Source organism: Engystomops pustulosus, chromosome 1, assembly GCF_040894005.1.
Source record: "Engystomops pustulosus chromosome 1, aEngPut4.maternal, whole genome shotgun sequence".
NCBI classification, from domain to species: Eukaryota; Metazoa; Chordata; class Amphibia; order Anura; family Leptodactylidae; genus Engystomops; species Engystomops pustulosus.
The window spans coordinates 197,581,069-197,601,626 of NC_092411.1; the positions used below are offsets into that span (position 1 = coordinate 197,581,069).

Below are 20,558 nucleotides of genomic sequence, written 5' to 3' on the forward strand. Positions count from 1 at the left end.
TGACCAGGACAAGGGGGCATCCTCTATGCCTAGAGGAGAGGCGATTCTACCATCACCATAGACAAAGGTTCTTTACTGTAAGAGCAGTGAGACTATGGAACTCTCTGCCGCAGGAGGTTGTTATGGCGGACTCTATGTACATGTTCAAGAGAGGCCTGGATGCCTTTCTGGAGAGAAAAAATATCACGGGTTATGGGGATAAAACATTTATTTAATTCTTGAAGGTTGGACTTGATGGACTTGCGTCTCCTTCCAGCCTTATATACTATGATACTATGATACTATGATCATTTACTGATATTATTTCAACTCTTCTTGTGCATCTGTTTACATTCCCCTCACCCGCCATAACCCAAACTTATAAGAACACTACTACACTTGATCTTATACAAAAGGTTCTTAGAAGTGCTGTTTGGGGAGTAGCCGAGAGACAGGGGCTTGCATAGGCGAAAGCTCGCCTGGCAGCGGAGCGCCAGCTCCATCCCAAGATCCAACTAACATAGTTTTAACTGCAGCACCTTTAATCTACTACTACTTCACTGCCTCCATACATCGTCCCCTTATCAAACGAGCTGTGTCAGGCAGAATTTTCAGGTGTTTCACCAGATACATGGTGGAACTCGGCCCATCTGTCGCCGCCATGCTGGAGACCTGAAGTTGCAATCATAGCAGCGCAATATGGATGCCCCATACTGTCGCTCTTAATCATGGAACCATTTCCGAAAAAACAATTAAAAATAGAACCACTATGCTATTCCATTATTCCTAGGTGAAATATTCAAACGACCCGGCCTGCTTTGAAAATTATAATTTTTTCAAAGTAAACGCTTCTGGCCCCCAGGCCCATTTTGGGTGGGGAGGAGCCGAGGGACAGGGGCTTGGACAGGCGAAAGCTTGCCGTGCAGCGGACCGCCAGCTCCATCCCAAGATTGGGCAGCCATGCATGCTGCCCCTGCTGTTTCCTGTCCATTTTGCCTCCACGATCCTCCACAGCATCCAGCAATGTCTCCATGCGCAACTTTCAACTCTCTATATCCCAGACACTGGAGCACGAGAGGATATGCAGCACATCATCCCCTTATCAAACGAGCTGTGTCAGGCAGAATTTTCAGGTGTTTCACCAGATACATAGTGGAACTCGGCCCATCTGTTGCCGCCATGCTGGAGAACTGAAGTTGCAATCATAGCAGTACAATATGGATGCCCCATACTGTTGCTCTTAATCATGGAAGTCGTCTCCATGGCTGCCTCCACATGTCGTCCCCTTATCAAAAGAGCTGTGTCAGGCTCATTTTTCGGGTGTTTCACCAAATACGTTATGGAACTTGGTCACTATGTCACCACCATGCTGTGTTATCGACTAAATATACCGTCAACCTTTTGTTCACATAGGAAATCATTTCAGCGCTTCTTGCTCACCTCCTTTGGTTCCTCTCTGCCACCCATTGGTTTGAAGCCTGAGTCCATTTAGGGTATGTCGCCATGACACTCTCTAGCCTGCCGCTTCTGCCGCTGCCTCTGCATGCTGTCCCCTATAGTGTCAGGGTCAATTATTGCATGTTTTAGATGCTATCTAGCCTCATTCGGTCACTCTGTCATGGCCATGCTGTTGCCCATAATTTTGGCATAATGGTACGATTAAGCAGCCTTAGAGGCATCCATGCATGCTGCCCCTGCTGTTTCCTGTCTATTTTTGTGGTGTTTCCATCCTTTCCTGAGGTTCCCAGGTGTTTGGCCAAGCTTCCCTGTGCAGAGCCTTGGTCCCCTTGAAAAATGCTCGAGTCTCCCATTAAATTCAATGGGGCTCGTTATTCGAGACGAGCACTCGAGCATCGGGAAAAGTTCGTCTCGAATAACGAGCACCCGAGCATTTTAGTGCTCGCTCATCTCTAATCTAGACCCTTTCTGAAGCCGCCTGCTGTAACTGCTGTGACCAGCTCCTGAGGAAGGCTGTTCCACAAATTCACAGTTCTAGACATTAAACCTTGTTTTCTCCATGTGGAGACAGTGCCCCTTGTCTCTTGCTTTTAAAAACACAACAAAAACGGCATGTGGGAAATCCAGTCCAGAGGAAATCCTTCCTTTGCACCTGCCCTGGACAAAATTTGCACCACAAAGGAAGCAAAAAGTAATACATAAGTGAAAAGTTGCATGGAACATCTGAAAAAAAGTCACAAAAACACAAAAAGGTGCAAAAAAGAAAAAAACTGGCAAAAATAAAGATACATGTCTCCCATAGACTTATATTGCCTTCCCTGATCCGCATCAGTGAAAAACAACAGGTTTAAATTTTGTTTTCCATGGACAACAGATCCTTAAAAATTAAGCCAATAAAGACAAAAGCTCAGTACGACATCCATGGAAATCATTGAACCGTGGATGTGTAAAAGAACATAAGTAAGAAAGCCAGTTGTGAAACTGTGTGGAAGTAAACAATAAACTTTATATATAATGACAACAAGCTGAGATTTTAGCCCCTTAAAGGCAACCTGATCCCTCTTTCTGGCTCTCCCATATCCCCATAGAGAAAAAAACCTCCCAACCCCCCCCCCCCCCCATCGCTTCCCCCCTCAGGATGTCATATATGTCTGCCCCACTCCTCACTGGCCACTTCCATGGGACAAGGGACACAGCTCTGCACACAGAAGAGTAAACTTTGATCTAACTTATCTTTTTTGGAAAAGGTTTTACTATAAAAAAAATTTCAAAAGTTATGGTGCTTGGAAAACAATGATGGAAAAGGTTTTCTTTTCCCAAAAGAATTTCATTATGCAAATTTTATTGAAGGAAAACAGAAAGATGCCATATTGCTCTAAGGCCATAAATCCTTTTTTTGTGTGCCGCGTTAAATATTTTTGAAGCTCAAATAGAAGAAGAAATACAGAAAGGGCTCTACATGTGTGAAATCCTTTATAGATTTGTTAGATAATAATGAAAGTTGTTGTGCTTACCTTCTCCTGTTGTACAGCCGGTACAACACGTTTAGCGAGTTTTAGTGGTTTTGACGGATCCGGCAGCCTCCCTGGTCTCCGTGGTGAAGAATCATTTATGGAGTATGTATCATGGATAGAAAAGGTCTCAGTTGCATGAGCAACTGAGGAAAAGCCCGGTTCGGGCTCGAAACGCATCTTGCTCAAGCTAATAAAGAAACCTTAACAGTAGACAAAAGGTTGGATCATTTGGCGCCGGATCTAGCCTGAAGACATTTTCTATCCACCTTAAATATTTTTGATATGTTTATTTGTGACACATGTTAATAGAGGTTAAAACTACAAACAGTAGAAAATATATTTTTTAGGTTTCAGATTAACTGAAAATGACCATTATAAATTAAATGCCTGGTGTGTGCCTTTTTTTGTATATGTGTATAGTCTTGGTCCTACTTTGCGACTATGACAATGCTTTTTATAGTGCACAGGGAAGATTTTTTATCCTATTGGAAAATTTACGTTTATTCATAAAAGACATCTGGGAGACATTTTCAATGTTTTTTTTACAATTTTTCTTAAGTTCTTTACTGGAATTGGGGCATCCATAATAGCGCCATTTACATGGGAAAATAACCCACTGTGGGCGAAAAGGTCAGAGGCAGAGCTAGTATTGAGCTAAAACCGTGAGAAACTGATACATAAAGTATATTAAAAATTAAGTACCTCTTTGCTATGAAACCACAGCGATCACGATCACAGGCAGTCATGTGCAGGATGTTGATGGGAGGACAGAAACTTTTTACTTCCTCAAACTAAGTAAAAAATACTCTCACAGCACCTTATTTCTATTTATATATCTACTATATATATTGCTTGAAGATAAGAAAAAACTGCTTAAAAAAATAAGCAATAAATAAAATCGATTATATTCTGCAAGCACTTGAATTACCACCAGATGTCTCCATTCTACCAAATCTGAGATGTCAGTCTATGGCAGCTTCTTTTAAAATTACATTCATTTGCCATACAAATAAACGGTACATACTGTATGCACAAATATAGATATGTATCCTATATAAACATATATGTATATGCATGTATAAAACATATAGGGCCACATGCACCACTTGTTTTTTGCTGTTTTAGCAAACAGGAGAAATTCTGAATTACAGGAGCGCAGCAAAATATCAGCACAGGAGGATCCCCTTCAGGAGATGATAGAGGCCACTGCTGAGGGCGATCACTGGGTGCAGCTTTTCACACAACTGGACAAGTGATTAATAAGAGGCGTGAACTCAACGAATCAACAATGCAGCTCATTTAGGAGTTAAAAACGGAACTAGTGCGCCACAACTGGGATACATCTGGCCCACAGTATGTACACATAGGGGGACATTTCTTTCCCTTCCGGAGGAGTTCACAGAGAGTGCATTGTCCGATGATAATGCACTCTGCCGCGATTCACTACGATTGTGCGTGCGATATCCTGTATGTGTGGCTTCCCCGCTCAGGTCCAACAGAGTTCACCTTCTTCTTTCTGGCGCATGTAAGTGCTTGATCTTGCGACACAATTTAAAAATTAAAACCCGCGCTCAGTCCGAATTAGTTGGATCGTCCGATGGCCCGCCACCCCAATTTCTGTCACATGAAAGCCAGCGCAGCTGTGCCAAAATTCTATTGCGTGTGATACAATCCCCTGTTAAATACCTGTCATAGCCATGCAAAACCCAAAAATGTCGGAAAGTCCGATGAGAGGGCATCCGTGGACCCCTGTCTGTTTTAAAATGCATACAAGATACATGAACCAGAGGTTGAAATTTACCAAGTAACTCACTGTGATGGACAGTTTTGGTCTTCTTTTGGTATTGTTTTGGAGCAGCAGGGACACATCTCCTTTTTGCGCCTTTTAGTGCATAAAGTCACTTTCACTAAGACCCATGCTGCTACAAATTCACCATCTCCCTTCCGCTTATTCTAATGCTTTGTACTGGATTCATGATTCACAACTTTCCTTTTGAGTGTACAATATGTCTTAGAAATACTCCAATGCCCTGCTATAACTTTTTATTTTTTACTGTTTTGCACTTTTTTCTTGCAACTTAATAGAAAGAAGTTGCAGGAAGCATAGCATAGTAGAAAAACACTATTGACAGATTCATGAAAGAGCCAAAACCACTTTGATAAATCTGATGGGCAGCAGTGTCAGAAGACAGTCTATGAACTGTAGTAAGGAACCTACATAATAAAAGGCAAAATAAAATAAAAAGCAGAGTGGCAACTTCTCAGCAATTTACACAGATCTGACCTGGCTGAAAGTCTCTGATATGCATGGGGAGTGGTATGGATGGATCCTAGACCTTGGTGGTGCATTGTTCTTTATGGACTTATGGGTATAACGAAAAACTTGTCTACTTGTCACCAATAATATTGAAGCCGCATATATGCTTCTTACCTAAAAAAATGCCATCTAAAGGAGTGGTGCTGCATACCGGAAATGGGGCTGCATAGTACTGCATAGTAAATGCAGCTTGCAGATTGAAGCTCTCATTCGCTATCCTATCCATAACATCTACAATGTCTCTTATTCCAATCTCATCTTGTCTCTATGTAGTTTGCTACAAAGACATCTTATGTTCTTCACTTTTAAAACTTTTAGTTCAGCAGTTTCAAAAACAGATGCACAGGAACCAGGCAGAAAGCAGTCTTTCTGTAAATACGGTAGACCCTGGAGATAAGACATCATCAACATTTGATCCTGGTAAGTATATTAAACATATTATAATGCTTTATATAGCTTAAAATGTAATAATATTGTTTTGTTTTCTAAAATCCTGAAATATGCTGCTGTATTGTAGACCATTTTGTAGTAACATACTATATACATATTGTTAATCTTCAGATATACAGCAAGGAATACTGAAATGACCAGTAATTTCTATTATGTTCTCGTTGATATGAATACATCATTTTAGTATTATAAGTAAAGACTGTAACTGTGGCAGCTTTTTCCCAGTGCTATACCTACAGTAGTAGTCACTAAGCCAACATCTTGCTGTCCCTTCTGACCTGTCTCTCCTTAAGTCGTTACTCCTGTTCCCCAGTATTCAGCTTTGTCTGGTCCTGACTGACTCTTGCCGTAGGCTCCTGGGTCAAGCTGTACCCAGAGATTTAAAAGGTCTGTGTATCTCATCACAGCATACCACAAGTGATGAAAACCACCATCTCGCAATAGAAGGTGTCTAAAACATAAGGTTTTTCATGGTTGTCCCCATCTGACAGGCAAGATCTTAATGCAATTGCATTGATTTTCTTGGTTGCTGGACAAAGGTGTGCGTCACTGCGATTTTTTGATTGCCTGTGTTTGTTCTATGAATCTAATTCTGACCTTAAACCATAGCTCTTTACGCTAACCTCTGGCCTATACATTGGTTTGCTGCCTCCCTTTAGCTATGATTTGTGCCATGATTTATTCTTGTTTGCTGCCTGTGCTGACTCTAAACTGCCTTAGACTATTCTCTGCCTTACAGTAAAAATCACAAATATGTTAGGTATCGCTGCGTCCCAAAATGCCCGATCTATCAAAATATAAAAACGCTCATTGCTGCGGTGAACCACATAACAGCTTTTACACCATTTTACATCACATAAAAAAAATAGGAAAAAGTTATTAAAAGGTCGTACTCAAAATGGTAGCAATGGAAACGTCAACTCGCCTTGCAAAAAATGATGTCTTACACGGCTTGTAAACTGAAGAATGAAAAAGTTATTAGGATCAGAAGATGGCGATTTTCATACACATTGATTTAATTTTTTAAAAATGTAATAAAACACAATAAAACCTATATAAATTTGGTATCACCGTGATTGTACCAAACCAAAAAGTAGATTTATCATTTGTAGCTCACAGTGAAAGGTGTAAAAACTGCATTTTTTGTTAATTTCACCACATTAGGAATTTTTTGGGATAATAAATAATGTCACTGAGTAGTAAAATTTGTTAAGCAGAAAATAAGCCTGCACACAGCTCTCTTCACAAAAAATTGAAAAAGACCTTTTTCACACCTTCCATATTTAGTATCTATTATTCTATAATGGAAGAGCACAATAGTAATAATAACAGAAGTGTGAACTGGGCCTATCATGTACATTGCAATCATCAATTTAATCACTAGGAATTGGGCTCCACTTCCTTCTTTTGTTAGAAGACTGCTAAACATTTTTCAACTCTTTTGCAAAGTTGGCAACGTCCATTAAAATAAAAATGCCATTTTTCAGAGACCCTAATGCACATTTTTTTCAGTGAGTTCCAATGATGTTTTTGTTAGTAGTTTGTTAGTAACCCAAGTAAAAGTGTGTTCAGATTTCTTGCCTGTCAGAGCCAATAATCAGTCACTTACCCCAATAATCAGTCACTTACTTCCCGACAAACACTTCAGTAGACCCTGATAACTGATAGAGAAATATAGATGAAGCTAGAAATTTGCTGTCATTGATGCTGTGAGAACTTCTCGATCCATCATAATCAACTACTAAGCTTTATTTTATTGTTATGTGACATGATATGAAGCACTGCATCAAAAGCTGACTGATCAGATTCACAGCCAAGAAATGAAGATAATTCTTCTACAACGAAATGCTGAAAATATCTCATCAAATCTGAACAATGTACACACAACTCTGAATTCTCTGGAAGAAAAAATCAATGACGCTGATAAGGAGAAAAATTTGCCATCATTCCTGAAAGGTATGCATCAAAATCAGTTTAGATAACTGGATGTCTCTCTAGAGTGAATTGTTTATGTGATGCAAAGATTTGGAGGCGTTTTATCTCAACATGCATTTTGTATCAAACTTTTTTCAAAAATAAGATTAAACAATTTCTCCAGTACATTAGTCAAAACACAGTCATATTAGGGTAGGCAGGCTAGGTAAGTCGCTGCTAAGATGCTGTAGTCTGGCAGTCATAGTCTTATCTTGTATTACATGGTCTGTGAATTGCTCATTGGTGTGGGAATACCACCTGTGATAAAGGACAGACTGTTGCTTTATTGTTACTTGTCATATTACAAGTAGTTTAGAAATCAGCAGAGATAAATGGGGGTGTAATCTGAAACCTCTGAGCGGAGCATTAAAAAAAAGGATGCCCTTGTGTTGCACCTACAGAAAATCCATTAACAATATGTTAAAGGGGTATTCCCATCTGGGCATTTAGATTTAATTGAATTTATTTGCCATATGTAAACATTTCTTCAATTGGATGTTATTAAAAAAATGTTCCTGTGTGAAGATAATTTCTCATAAATGTAGTCATATGGTCCCTTAGAAATGAGATAGCTTCCATGGATATGGCCACCTCTGCTGGAGAGATTGCACAAAGAAACAAAACGTTTTTGTATATAAAAATGTCCAGGAGTTACTGCATGTCGCACAGTCGTCCTGTGGTAATAATCGCTGAATCGAGGTGGTCAGGCAGAGCTCAATAGCACATGTCTGGCCACTGTTGCCTAAATGTGAGGTGGTCGTATCCGAGGAAGCCATCTGGTTTCTAAGGGACCATAAGACTACATTTATGAGAAATTATCTTCACACAGGAACATTTTTTTATAACATTAATTATGATTAATTATTGATTGTGTCAACACTTTCTTAAAACGTTACTTTGGGTCAGACATTTCTATTAGTAATTAGCTCCATAGTAATTAGCTCCATTGAAGTGTCTTGTAAGACCAGGTTCAGTATACGCTGAGCATATATAACAGGAAAGCTCCCGACATACATGCTCAGTGTATACATAGATGTTTACTGGCAGATGGATGCATGGTTTTTTGGTTTTTGCCTCTGTCTGCCCAGTAAATGTCATAGATTGTGAAAAATGCAGAATGCCAGCTACATCCTTCCATCCTGCTGAGCGTTGTGTACACTCAGTGGAGGCCATTGTAGTCTGTAAGGGGCAGATGCAGCCATACTGACTCCCCCCAGCCTCCATTGAGCATATATGTTCCTCAGTGACTTCCCTAGGGAAGCACTCTAACATTGGCAGCAGCCAATCACTCCTCCCCCTCCATTCAGAAGGGAGGAGGAGGCAGTGAGTATCCTAATGTATAGTATACAATGTCATACGTCTGTGCACACTATGTAAATACATGTTAGGAATATTCACAACATATCCTAACATTGTATGGCAAAAATCGAATAAAAACCCAGCCTAACTGTCACATTGCTCCTGAACTCTGACAGTAAAAGTACTGCAAGATTTCTGTACACAGAAGATGGTAATATTCCTGTAGAAACATGTAAAATTAGCTCAATTATTTTGCTTCATTTTTGTTTATTTTAGATTTAAAATCAAAAAGTATCACAGAACTAATCAAAGAAATTGTGAAAGATCAGCTGACAGTGCTGCAGGGAGACATGAAGGAAACAGTGGCACAGCTTTATAAAAGTATGTCTGAAGTATCTCTTGAAGTTGAAAAAACCAAGGAATTAGTGAAAACATTAAATCACACTATAATTTCTAACCATGAAAAGTGCATCGTAGAAAAAGAGAACGCGGCGACCATGGATGATGTGTTAGAACTTAAGAGTCGAGTGGAAAGTTTAAAAAATACAGCATTTGTTTGCACAACGTCTTTTAAAGAAATGGAGGAAAAGCATTCAGCACTGGAAAAGGAGTTAGAACAAGAGAAATCAAGAAACAGGGATTATTTTGAGTCATTAAATATCACACTAAGCAAAATAAGAGAGATTCATAGCCAGATGTTATCAGAGGAGCATACAAAGGAACCAACAGTCTCAGGGGAAAATAGTTCCATTGGTGATAACATAACTGAATATCTTATTCCTCTGCAAGAAAGATTAAAGAAACAGAATGTAATGATGCTTCAACTGTATGATGATATCAATTCGCAAGATGGCAAAATCAATAATCTTACAATAATGTTGGATCTTCAGAAGCAATCGATTGAGAAAGCCTGCGAAGACAAATTTTCATCTTGCAAAAATGATTTTCAGAAGCAGTTAAAGGGAGCTGAAGAGAACATGCATGTCCTAAACAAAACTGTATCTGATGTGGTTCTTCCTCTGGATGATAAGATTGATAAAATGAATGAGCAGATAAGTGATCTGTGCTACGACATGGAAATACTGCAACCTTTAATAGAAAGGGGGGCACCATTTAGCATGACAACTGAATATGAACATAAGACAGATATAGGTGAAGTTAACAACCAGATAGAGAATATTACAAAATTCCTCAATGCTTTAGGGTCTAAAATTCAAGAACTTACTAAAGGTCAGGAGGAACTTCGTAGCAAAGCAGAAGCTCGGGAACAGATGTTTGAAAGTCGCCTGAGTGAATGCCTCATAGAAGTTGAAGATGGTCTCAATAGTACTATGGATATAATAAATAATGCAGTTGATTCCATCCATGATAACTTTGTAATGAGGTCAACCATAACTGACATGGAAAATGTCGCTGAGCTCCACTATAATGCAACAAATGAGAAACTAGAAAAGATTATGTTGTCTATTCCACAGCTGAATGATACTTTGCAGAACCTGATAAGAGAATCAGGAACAAATAAACAAGCTGGTGAACCGAGTGTACATTATACCAAGGTGTCAAATGAAAATAGCATCAACTTGAATTATATTGAGCTTTCCCAAAAGATAAATACCATGGGAATTTGGATAAAGCAAAATCAACTAAACCTGACGAACATGGTGGAAAAACTGCAGCTCTCAGAAATGAAGGCAAACAGCTGCCAATCACACCTACAAAATATAGAATCCCAAGTAAATCTGATATTGGCTAATCCTACCAATTCTCCAAAGAATAAAAAGAATGAGGTTATCTTGACAGGTAACATCCAACAGGAAGTAAACTCCAGACTTAAGGCCCTTGAGTTTAAATCTGTACGAATGTCCTCAAGTATACCACAACTAAATAAAACCGCCAATGAGGCAAAAGGCTTGTGTCAAAGCATCTTTATCACCATCAAGAAAGTTAATGACAGTGTACCCCAGTTAATTAAAGCTGCCCAGCCTAATATTACACAGTTGCAGAAAGGTTATGAGGAGCTGATTCAGTCCTTAGTGGATATGAAAATGGAAACAATCCGGTCAAATCTGAGTTCCTACATTGATAGTTCACTATCAGATGTAAGAAATAACATTTCTAAACTTCAAAAACAAATAAAATCTCCTCTAAAGAAGACTATTCCATCTAAAAAGCTCATGGTCACTCCAACTGCACCTACCATTGGACGGAGTCAGCGAAACACTGATATAGCAGATCAAGGTGAGTGGTGTTAGTACTAAAGAATGTGTTTGAGTAGTTTTTTGTTACCCACAGAATATACAATACCATAAATGTACAACTGCTCCATTAAGCGGTAGTTTTTATGGATGTCCAGCAGTCCTATAAATATTTAGGTACAGAAGAATCCCAATCTTGTGATTGGTGTTGGTCACTGTATTGGAACTCTAACAATCAGCAGTTTAATCCCTGACCTGCAGATAGGGTATAACCTGCTGTGACCAGAATGCCCCATGGGCTTGTTTCATTTATCTTAGCGGGTAACATATTTGAGTTTATCCGTTTTATGTGACTTTTTAGAAACAAAGTCTGCCAAAAGTCTTGCACTACCCACACCATTGGAGTTAATTTGCACCAAAAATTAGCGACTTTTGTCCACATCTGGATTTAAAAGAATTAGGCATAACACTGAAAAGAAAGGTCACGTCACAGAAAGCTTTACTGGGTGGGTCAAAAGTTGCAAATTTTTGCCCAAATATTCATCTGCAACAAGAGAAAAAAATTGGAAAAACTAAGATAAATGACCCCCCCCCCTCCCCCAATTAATTGACACTTCCTGTATAGGAAAAGAAAACAGAAAGGTAGTTTGCATAAATGTAATAAGACAATTTTCTGAGAAGCTTGAAAGGTATGTGTGGAAAGTTCATGATGTGCCCGATACATTTCTATTTTTACTTGTTTAGCAATTTGAGAACTGATAGACTCTATTAAGGCAATGGGGCCATGATTTGATAAATGACTAGCATTAACATTTAGTTTGTGTATTCTCCTTGTGTCTGTGTAAAATATTAGTAAGTTAAGTTATGACTATTATGACTTGGCAAACATCTCTACCAAAAAATCAAACATGATAGAACAGGGACACTAACTTAAATCCAGGCAATGTGACTGCGGTAACCTTCTTATATTTGTTATCCATGGTCTCCTTACTTCTAAAATAAACTTTTACTATTATGCTTATGATCCTGGGGGCTCTTGGGGTGTTTCCAGAGCCTCTCAGTGATGTCTTTTCACTCGTTGTTACAATAAGCAGAATATGTCACCCCCCCCCCCCCCCCCCGTTTTTCCGTCCGGTTGTGTAATCAAGCAGCTGAGGGAAATTCAGAGTGGGAGACTTGCTCTGCTCATTGTAACAACCAGTGAAAAGACATCACCGAGGGGCTCTGAACCCCCCTCCCCCCCCCCCCCCCCCCGAGTCCCTCAGAGTTACCAGCAATATTGTAAATGTTTATTTTAGAAGGAAGGACACATGAATTACACATATAAGAAAATTACCACGTGATCTATGAGTAAGTGTCCCTTGTTTATCATGCTTGCATTTGATGGTAGATTTTCTTTGAATTATTGAACATTTTAAATATAGGCAGTTTTTGTAATGTCCAAAATATCTTGTCAATTTTTATGAAATAACATTGCTAATGCTGATTAGAAGTTAAAGTATGTATTAGGCTACCTGCACAAGACTGAGAATATTGGATGTGTGCTATGGATCTTGGAAGTTTGCCCTATTTTATAGAGATAGCACAAGGCCAAATTTACTTCCGCGGGCTCATCTACAAGGCCCTGGATTCCACTGCTCTGTTCAAGACCTGGCTGGGGCTAAAAAAGATAGGGCAGTTCCTATTATAAATATAATTCTAATACAGTAATTATCTTCTTATCATCCACAGATGGATATTTCAGTTGCAACAGTGGACCATGTTTAAATGGTGGAACTTGTATTAATGAACTAAAAGGCTACATATGCGCCTGTCGTCATCCCTTTGGAGGAGTAAATTGCAGTCTAAAAATTTCGGATGATAATACTCAATCATTAGGCAAGTATTGTATTGTTATGTCTTTGTGGATACCTACAAATGTATATATAAAAGTGGATAAAAAAGATGATAATAAAGAGTATGAATCATTTAAAGGTAGGCATCCATAAGATACAGTTCATGGTTACATTTACTATGAGTCAGAATAAGCTTTGGCATGATGTGACCAGGTTTACTCTAACATAGGAGTACCAGCAGGACTGAATGAGTAGAAACTGGCAGTGAGATGGATTTATTCACTCTCGCTATGATCAAGAGCCACAAACAGTTTACACTCCTTGCCAGTGCAGACATTAGAACTAATTAATCTATTCACCTCTGCCATCCTGAATGTTAGGGGTGTGTAGCAGTACAGTCTGACACTGTCAGCTCTGATCAGACAATTTTAGATTATGTAGGGACAACCGCCCAATTATTTCACTACATCCACTAGGTTAATGGCACATACATAAGGAATAACTAAATGTCAGGGAAGTTGAAACATCCTTATTCAGTAAACAAGTTAAGTATCAATCACACCTTTATAATGTGATTATAGCAAATGTTTATTATAAGTCATGTTTCACAACTTAGTATAAAGCTTTGTCAAACGGAAACAGGCAGAGGATGGTGGAAGTACCGTAAGTATGAAGGCACAAGAGAAAGGTAATTCTCCATAATTACTAGTTGTAGAAATATACTGGTTCAGTGTATGGATACTGGTCAAAACTGCACATTTGAATTTTTTTCAGTTAAATTCTAGAATGTGGATTTATCTAAGCACAAGTTTCATTGTTATATGGCGAAATTTTAGTAGTCAAATATTCGAACAATTTTTTCAGACTTTAAATATAGTTGTCTGGCACATCCTCACTACAATATTGGCAGAAATAAATCCAATTACGATTACCTTCATTCTTTCTTACTGCTGACATTTGTTCTCAGCACTTTTTGGAGCAGATTTTTTTAAGGTATAATCCAATTTATAATGTCTGGAAAAGCAAAGAGGTTAAATAACATTCCAAGGTGACATACTGATTCATTAACATGAAGTCCTAGGAGACAGAATATCTTGTTCTATACAGTACATCACAAGGATAGCAATACTATTTATTTTAATATCTTAACATATTATTTTGTCTAATTTTACAAGACACAGATAGCTGCTGTTCCATAGATTCAGGCACCTATGATATGTAAATTTTACATACCAGATGTATTAAAGAAAGTTTAATGTATTTTTCATATGTTATAATGAGTCAGCTTTTATTAGATTTACTACATTCTAATGTAAAAAAAGAAACAAAACAAAATACATTGATTCTCTCATTATTTTTGCTTTTGTATGTTTTCCTGAACTGTTCTTTTACCAAAATAACTTTTTTGTATGATAGACGTTCTTGTAATCCTGAATGTAATACTCACTAACAAGCAATTTGACCATCCGTTACCGATCAAGCTCCAAGGCACAATGACAAAAAAACAAGAATTTTGCGTTGTCACATGTCTGTTTTTTGAGCGTATTTGGTAACTTTCACCGAAAGTTGACAAACTACTGTACACGATGTATAATTATTTAACCCCTTTAACCCCATAGAGGCCGCAAATAAGACCACAGATTCTATAGGGCTCTGTCATTCCCCCCCCCATGATGCCCCCTGTGCTGGATAAAGGGGTGCCAATTGTTTCCATTGTTAACCTTGGGGCTAATGAAGAACCTTAGAGCTGCCAGCTGTAATTTCCTGCTAGATCCTGTTAGGGACAGGACCTAGCAGTGCAGTGTCAGGCTATGCATCTGCCATGCATGTATCTGATTACTTGTTCAGACTAATATACTGCCGTAATAAAATATATATATTTGTTAAAATCCTCATAAAAATAAAATGACCTCTAAAATAATTAAATCAGAAATTTCCTGATTTGGAAAATCTCTTTTGTAAAACGTCTAAAATAGTATTAGAATAACTGTTTTTGTCATTTAGAAATGAGAAAATGCTAAACATTTCAACCAGATTGGAAATATAAGGCTGTGTCTCAGAGGTGAAAATGAGCTGTGTCCTTAAAGGGGTTTTCCCATCTGGGCATTTACATTTAATTTAATTCATTTGCCTTATGTAAACATTTCTTCAATTGGATATTAATTTAAAAAAAATGTTCTTGTGTGAAGATAATTTCTCATAAATGTCGCCATGTTGTCCCTTAAAAACGAGATGGCTTCCTCGGATACGACCACGTCACACTCTGGCAGCGGTGGCCAGACTTACGCTATAGAGTCCTGTCTGACCGCCTGGATTCAGCAATCATTACCACAGGACGGATGTGTGACATGCAGTAACTCCCGGACATTTTATATACAATAAACTTTTGTTTCTTTGTGCACTCAATCCATCTGAGGTGGCCGTATCCGAGGAAGCTATCTCGTTTCTAAGGGATAACATGACTACATTTATGAGAAATTATCTTCAAACAGGCACATTTTTTTTAATAACATCTAATTGAAGAAATGTTTACATATGGCAGATTAATGAAACTGAATGTGAGTACCCAGATGAGAATACCCCTTTAAGGGTTTAAATGAAAAAGCAGGCCTTCTATATCAAAAAATGTCTGTATGTTTTCACAGATTTCTCAAAAGGATCATACCGTTACGCACCGATGGTGGCTTTTTCAGCCTCTCATACATACGGGATGACATCTCCAGGACCAATTCGATTCAACAACTTATATGTAAATTATGGCTCCTCTTATGCACCCAGTAGTGGAAAGTTCCTTGTGCCATATCTTGGAGTATACGTCTTTAAGTTTACCATTGAATCATACAGTCATCGTGTTTCTGGCTATTTAGTGGTTGATGGAGTTGACAAAATTGCATTTCAGTCGGAAAATATTAACAGTAGCATGTATAGTGATAGGATGGTGACAGGAGATGCTTTGTTAGAATTAAACTATGGACAAGAAGTGTGGCTCAGATTGACATCAGGCTCCATACCAGCCCAGTACCCACCAGTTACTACATTCAGTGGATACCTCTTGTACCGTACATAATCAGGGCTGGATTAAGACTGCAACACACCTTGGCTAGATGAATATTGTGGGGCCCCCACAAATTAACTTTTAAGGCTCCTGTGTCTCTTCCCCTATTTTTTATTTACAGGTAATTTCCTGGAAGAGTTCTTACATACATGTTTGTTTTAGAACTTGCACATATGTATGAGCAGTACATGGCTGGAGTCAGTTTTCCTTTTTAACCCTACAGTGCAATACCAAACTTGATAGGCAGATTGAGTGACCATAGTTCCTCATGGTTCCTCAAGCTCCTACTGGCCTAAAATGATATTTTTAGTGATGAGTTGCATTAGGAAAATGCATTTTAAATTGCAACATTCTACAACAAAAACTTAGAAAGACCTTGTGAAAGTCAATGAAGTCTGGCTCCACTAGATGATTGATCTTTCACTGTGTAAACAAAGTTGTGAGTTGATTTTCAAAGCTCTCATTTTCCTTTTTGACTTTGTTTGATTCTTTACAGATTGCAATTAAATGGGTATTCCAAAAAAAAAAAAATATCCCATTTTTTATGATGAGTGATAAATATCAGCACCATACCCTAGCACCAGACAATCAGATCCTAGAAGAGGCTGCACTATTGTAACTTCTTCACAACCCACTAAGCAAGTTGCAAACCTGGGCAATTATGTAGGAGACCTCGGATATAATATGAGAAGTGAAAACTGAGAAGGGTACTATAGGCACAATATAGCAAAAAATCTCTAAAAATATATGAAGCAAAATAGTGGACAGATGTGTGGTCTGGACCTAGAGTACAAATATATATCGATATCTGTGACAGTATGCATAAATATATACAAAAATGGATGCATGTAATTAATGTTAAAAATGCAATAAGTTAGTTATAAATATACACCAACTTTTTTAGCAGAAAAATTGCAATATATGAATTATTCAACATCAGTTTGCATGTGCAGATATTATTGAAACTATTTTACTAATATTAATATTGTTTAATAAAAATATTCTACAACATCAGTTTTTGTGTGAAGATTTTTGAAATATTAATATTGTATAGGTCCTGTCTACTGTCCCATAGACAATGAGCCAGGCCTAAGATTACTCCAATTGTATGTCCACCCCTGCTATGATTGGTCAATTTAATCGATATTCACAAATTCTCATTTTTTGTTGGCTTTGTTTTGAAGTTATCTAAATTTTTAGACTGGGGGATTTTATATAGAATTTGTACATCTTCGGGTAATTGGCTAAAGCATTAGAAAAAAATTTCAGGAAATCTAGGTGAACTGAATACCCATGCAATACATAATAATATGGGGGGAAATAATCTATCTTTATATTATTAAGTGCAATGCTAGGTGAATACTATTTTCTGTCTACAAAAAATATGATCGCTGTTACATGTATTAATTTTGTAATCTTCCCTATCTAATTTCCATAGATTTACATTTACTACAATACTTTTATACTTTAGAGCGGTCATTCATTTTACTGCCAGAAGGTGGTGCTATTAACAATTCTAATAAGGAGGATAGAGAAAATCTCGTCAAACAAAGACTAGGTAATGTATAGTAAATACTCCACAAATAAATGGGAAGGGGTTGAGGTGAGGAATACTGTACAGATTTTTTTTTAAATTACTACTTAAATGTATATCAGAGCCCAAATAAATTTTATCAAGTCTCCGCTGCACAAAGGTAACATTAAATCAATACCAAAATCTTCCCCTTAAATATGAATTTTCATATGTATCTCCTCATTGTTGTCTAGTTTTTCTGAAGATCCGTAAAATCTTTACTACAATCAAAATACCAGGAATCATATCATATCAATGTATCAGTGCCAGTTTATTTGCCATGTGACTCACACTTCCATTTTATAGTTTGGTCAAAATTTTACTTTAATCTTTATGTAAATCAGTAATGTAGACGATCCGGGTGTATCACAAGGTGATGTCCCCTTCCTTTCCTCCCCGAGCGCTTAGTTTAAATTTCACCAAACTACGGGAGCAATAATAAATTTATAGCATCCTGGGATCTCCGTAGTAACATTATGGGTAAATACAGCTTACACGGCTAGATGAAAGTGCAGGAGTGCATGAAATGGTCCATTAGTCCCTTGCTGTACCTTTCTGTCCTATGGCTGATGCACAATAAAGAAGACTTTTTTGGGTGTGTGCTGCTTTTTGGTCTTTTTGGTCCTCTATTTCATGTTCTTGTTTTGCTGGCTGAGCACCACCCGTAGTCTCTATAAGCACCCGATGTATACAAGTGCCCTTGCCATCAAATATTATTCATAAGTCCGGCAGTGACGACTTTCTCTCGAGATTGGTGCATGCATCATCTCTGAATACTGTTAGCTTCTATGAACCTGTTATAGATTTCCTTTAAAGGGACCCTGTCTGCAGATCACTCCGATTTGCATGTAAGGATTAACTGACAGAGCAACTAAGACTATTCTGACTTTTAGACAGCTTGATAAATCTGCCCCCATGTGGCTGGCTGTTCATATACTGTGTTTTCTCAGAAGCCCAGCAACATTTGGGAGTTATAAATTGTATAAATTGTCCATATTTCATTCTTCTTATGGTAAAAACACCATGAATTTGCTGATAAGTTTCATTTAACCATTTCTCTACCAACTGTGCTATCATTATGAATTGATTGTATGGCTTTTGTGGAGGGGACAATTTACTTTATCTGCCTAGTGCACCAAAATGCCTTGTCTTGTCCCCGTGGTTGGTATCATAGTGTACCTTTGTACAGGACAAAGTGACCGAGAGAAATAAGTAAGGTCTCATGGGACCATATTGTATTGTATTGTATAGAGCCATCATTCTTTCCTAATGCTGCAATATTATTTTTTTGTGGCACTACTACTTGTGTTTATATTGATCAATTTTATTGATCTAGACTATTTTTGGAGCGCTTTCATTGGCTTTGTCATTTTAAATTATATCAAGAAAAGTTGGTATGGCTTTTTTCTGTGTAAAGCCACACAAATTCCACATTCCAGAAGACAACAAAAATATCTGAAACATGATTCTGTAACTTTTCATTTGAATTGAGTGCAAACAATGTATCAAATCTTCATATAATATATCCACATAATAGGTCATTTTTTTCCAACAACAGTTTTTCCTATTGTGAAGTACAACATTGTTGCGGTACATACATCCCCCCGACGGTCGTGTGCATGGGGTCTAACACTACAGATAGGTACTGCTTGGAATCACAAGTCCACCTAGTCTATGACAATCCCTGAGCCACAGGGAGTGGCTGTGCAAAATTTGGTGTTTGTAAACATGACAGTGCAGTTCCTTTAGCGGACACACACATACATATATGCATACATACATATGCATACATATGCATACACTCAGCTTTATGTATTAGAAAAGGCTAAGAAAGAAGAAGAGATTAAGCAATGAATTCCCTGTTTATGTGTTTGGTTGTGTACAGTATATCTGTTTAATTTGCTATATGTTGTACATCTAATTACAATGTAATTACTGCTCAGCAGTTTCTGTAGCAATAAAGCCCTTAAAATGCAATCTCTTCTTTTTACCTGATTTGATCTAGACTCTCCCGCTGTGTATAAATTCGGCAGCTTCCTTCTACTTAATTAGGCAATCATTGGAGTCAATGGCTTCTAATGCACAAACATTTTGAATGCATTTTTACAAATAGTGATGCATTTAATAACTAAAGACACAATAATTAAAAAAACACTCAGTCCACAGCTTGGGCAAGGCAAGGTCAAGGTCACTGGAGCTTATACACATTTCTTTAAAACAAAGCCATTCAGATGCAATGTAGATTTCTAAGGTATGCTATTTGATAGAGAAATCCATGCTATAAAAAGGCTTAACACTAGAGATGAGCGAACACTAAAATGCTCGGGTACTCGTTATTCGAGACGAACTTTTCCCGATGCTCGAGTGCTCGTCTCGAATAACGAACCCCATTGAAGTCAATGGGAGACTCGAGCATTTTTCAAGGGGACCAAGGCTCTGCACAGGGAAGCTTGGCCAAACACCTGGGAACCTCAGAAAAGGATGGAAACACCACGGAAATGGACAGGAAACAGCAGGGGCAGCATGCATGGATGCCTCTGAGGCTGCATAATCGCACCATTATGCCAAAATTATGGGCAACAGCATGGCCATGACAGAGTGACAGAATGAAGCTAGATAGCATCTAAAACATCCAATAATTGACCCTGACACTATAGGGGACGGCATGCAGAGGCAGCGGCAGCAGGCTAGAGAGTGTCATGGCGACATACCCTAAATGGACTCAGGCTTCAAACCAATGGGTGGCAGAGAGGAACCAAAGGAGGTGAGCAAGAAGCGCTCAAATAATATCGGTACATGATAAAAGTTTGCCAGTATATTTTGTGGATTACACAGCAGGGTGGCGACAAAGTTAACATGGAAGCCATGAAAACAACCCAAAATTCTGCCTGACACAGCTCGTTTGATAA

General features: G+C 38.1%; 1 protein-coding gene across 1 annotated transcript in view; it reads left to right on the forward strand.

Moving 5' to 3' along the window:
- The window catches only part of MMRN1 (multimerin 1), a 64,225-nt gene extending 47,587 nt beyond the window's left edge, over positions 1–16,638 (forward strand). The window contains exons 4-8 of the mRNA XM_072117753.1: positions 5,587–5,688; positions 7,498–7,674; positions 9,268–11,229; positions 12,918–13,064; positions 15,667–16,638. Coding sequence (XP_071973854.1) covers positions 5,587–5,688; positions 7,498–7,674; positions 9,268–11,229; positions 12,918–13,064; positions 15,667–16,088 — 2,810 coding nt within the window. The 3' untranslated portion in view covers positions 16,089–16,638. The remainder of the gene's footprint in view (positions 1–5,586; positions 5,689–7,497; positions 7,675–9,267; positions 11,230–12,917; positions 13,065–15,666) is intronic.
- The last annotated feature ends 3,920 nt before the right edge of the window (positions 16,639–20,558 follow it).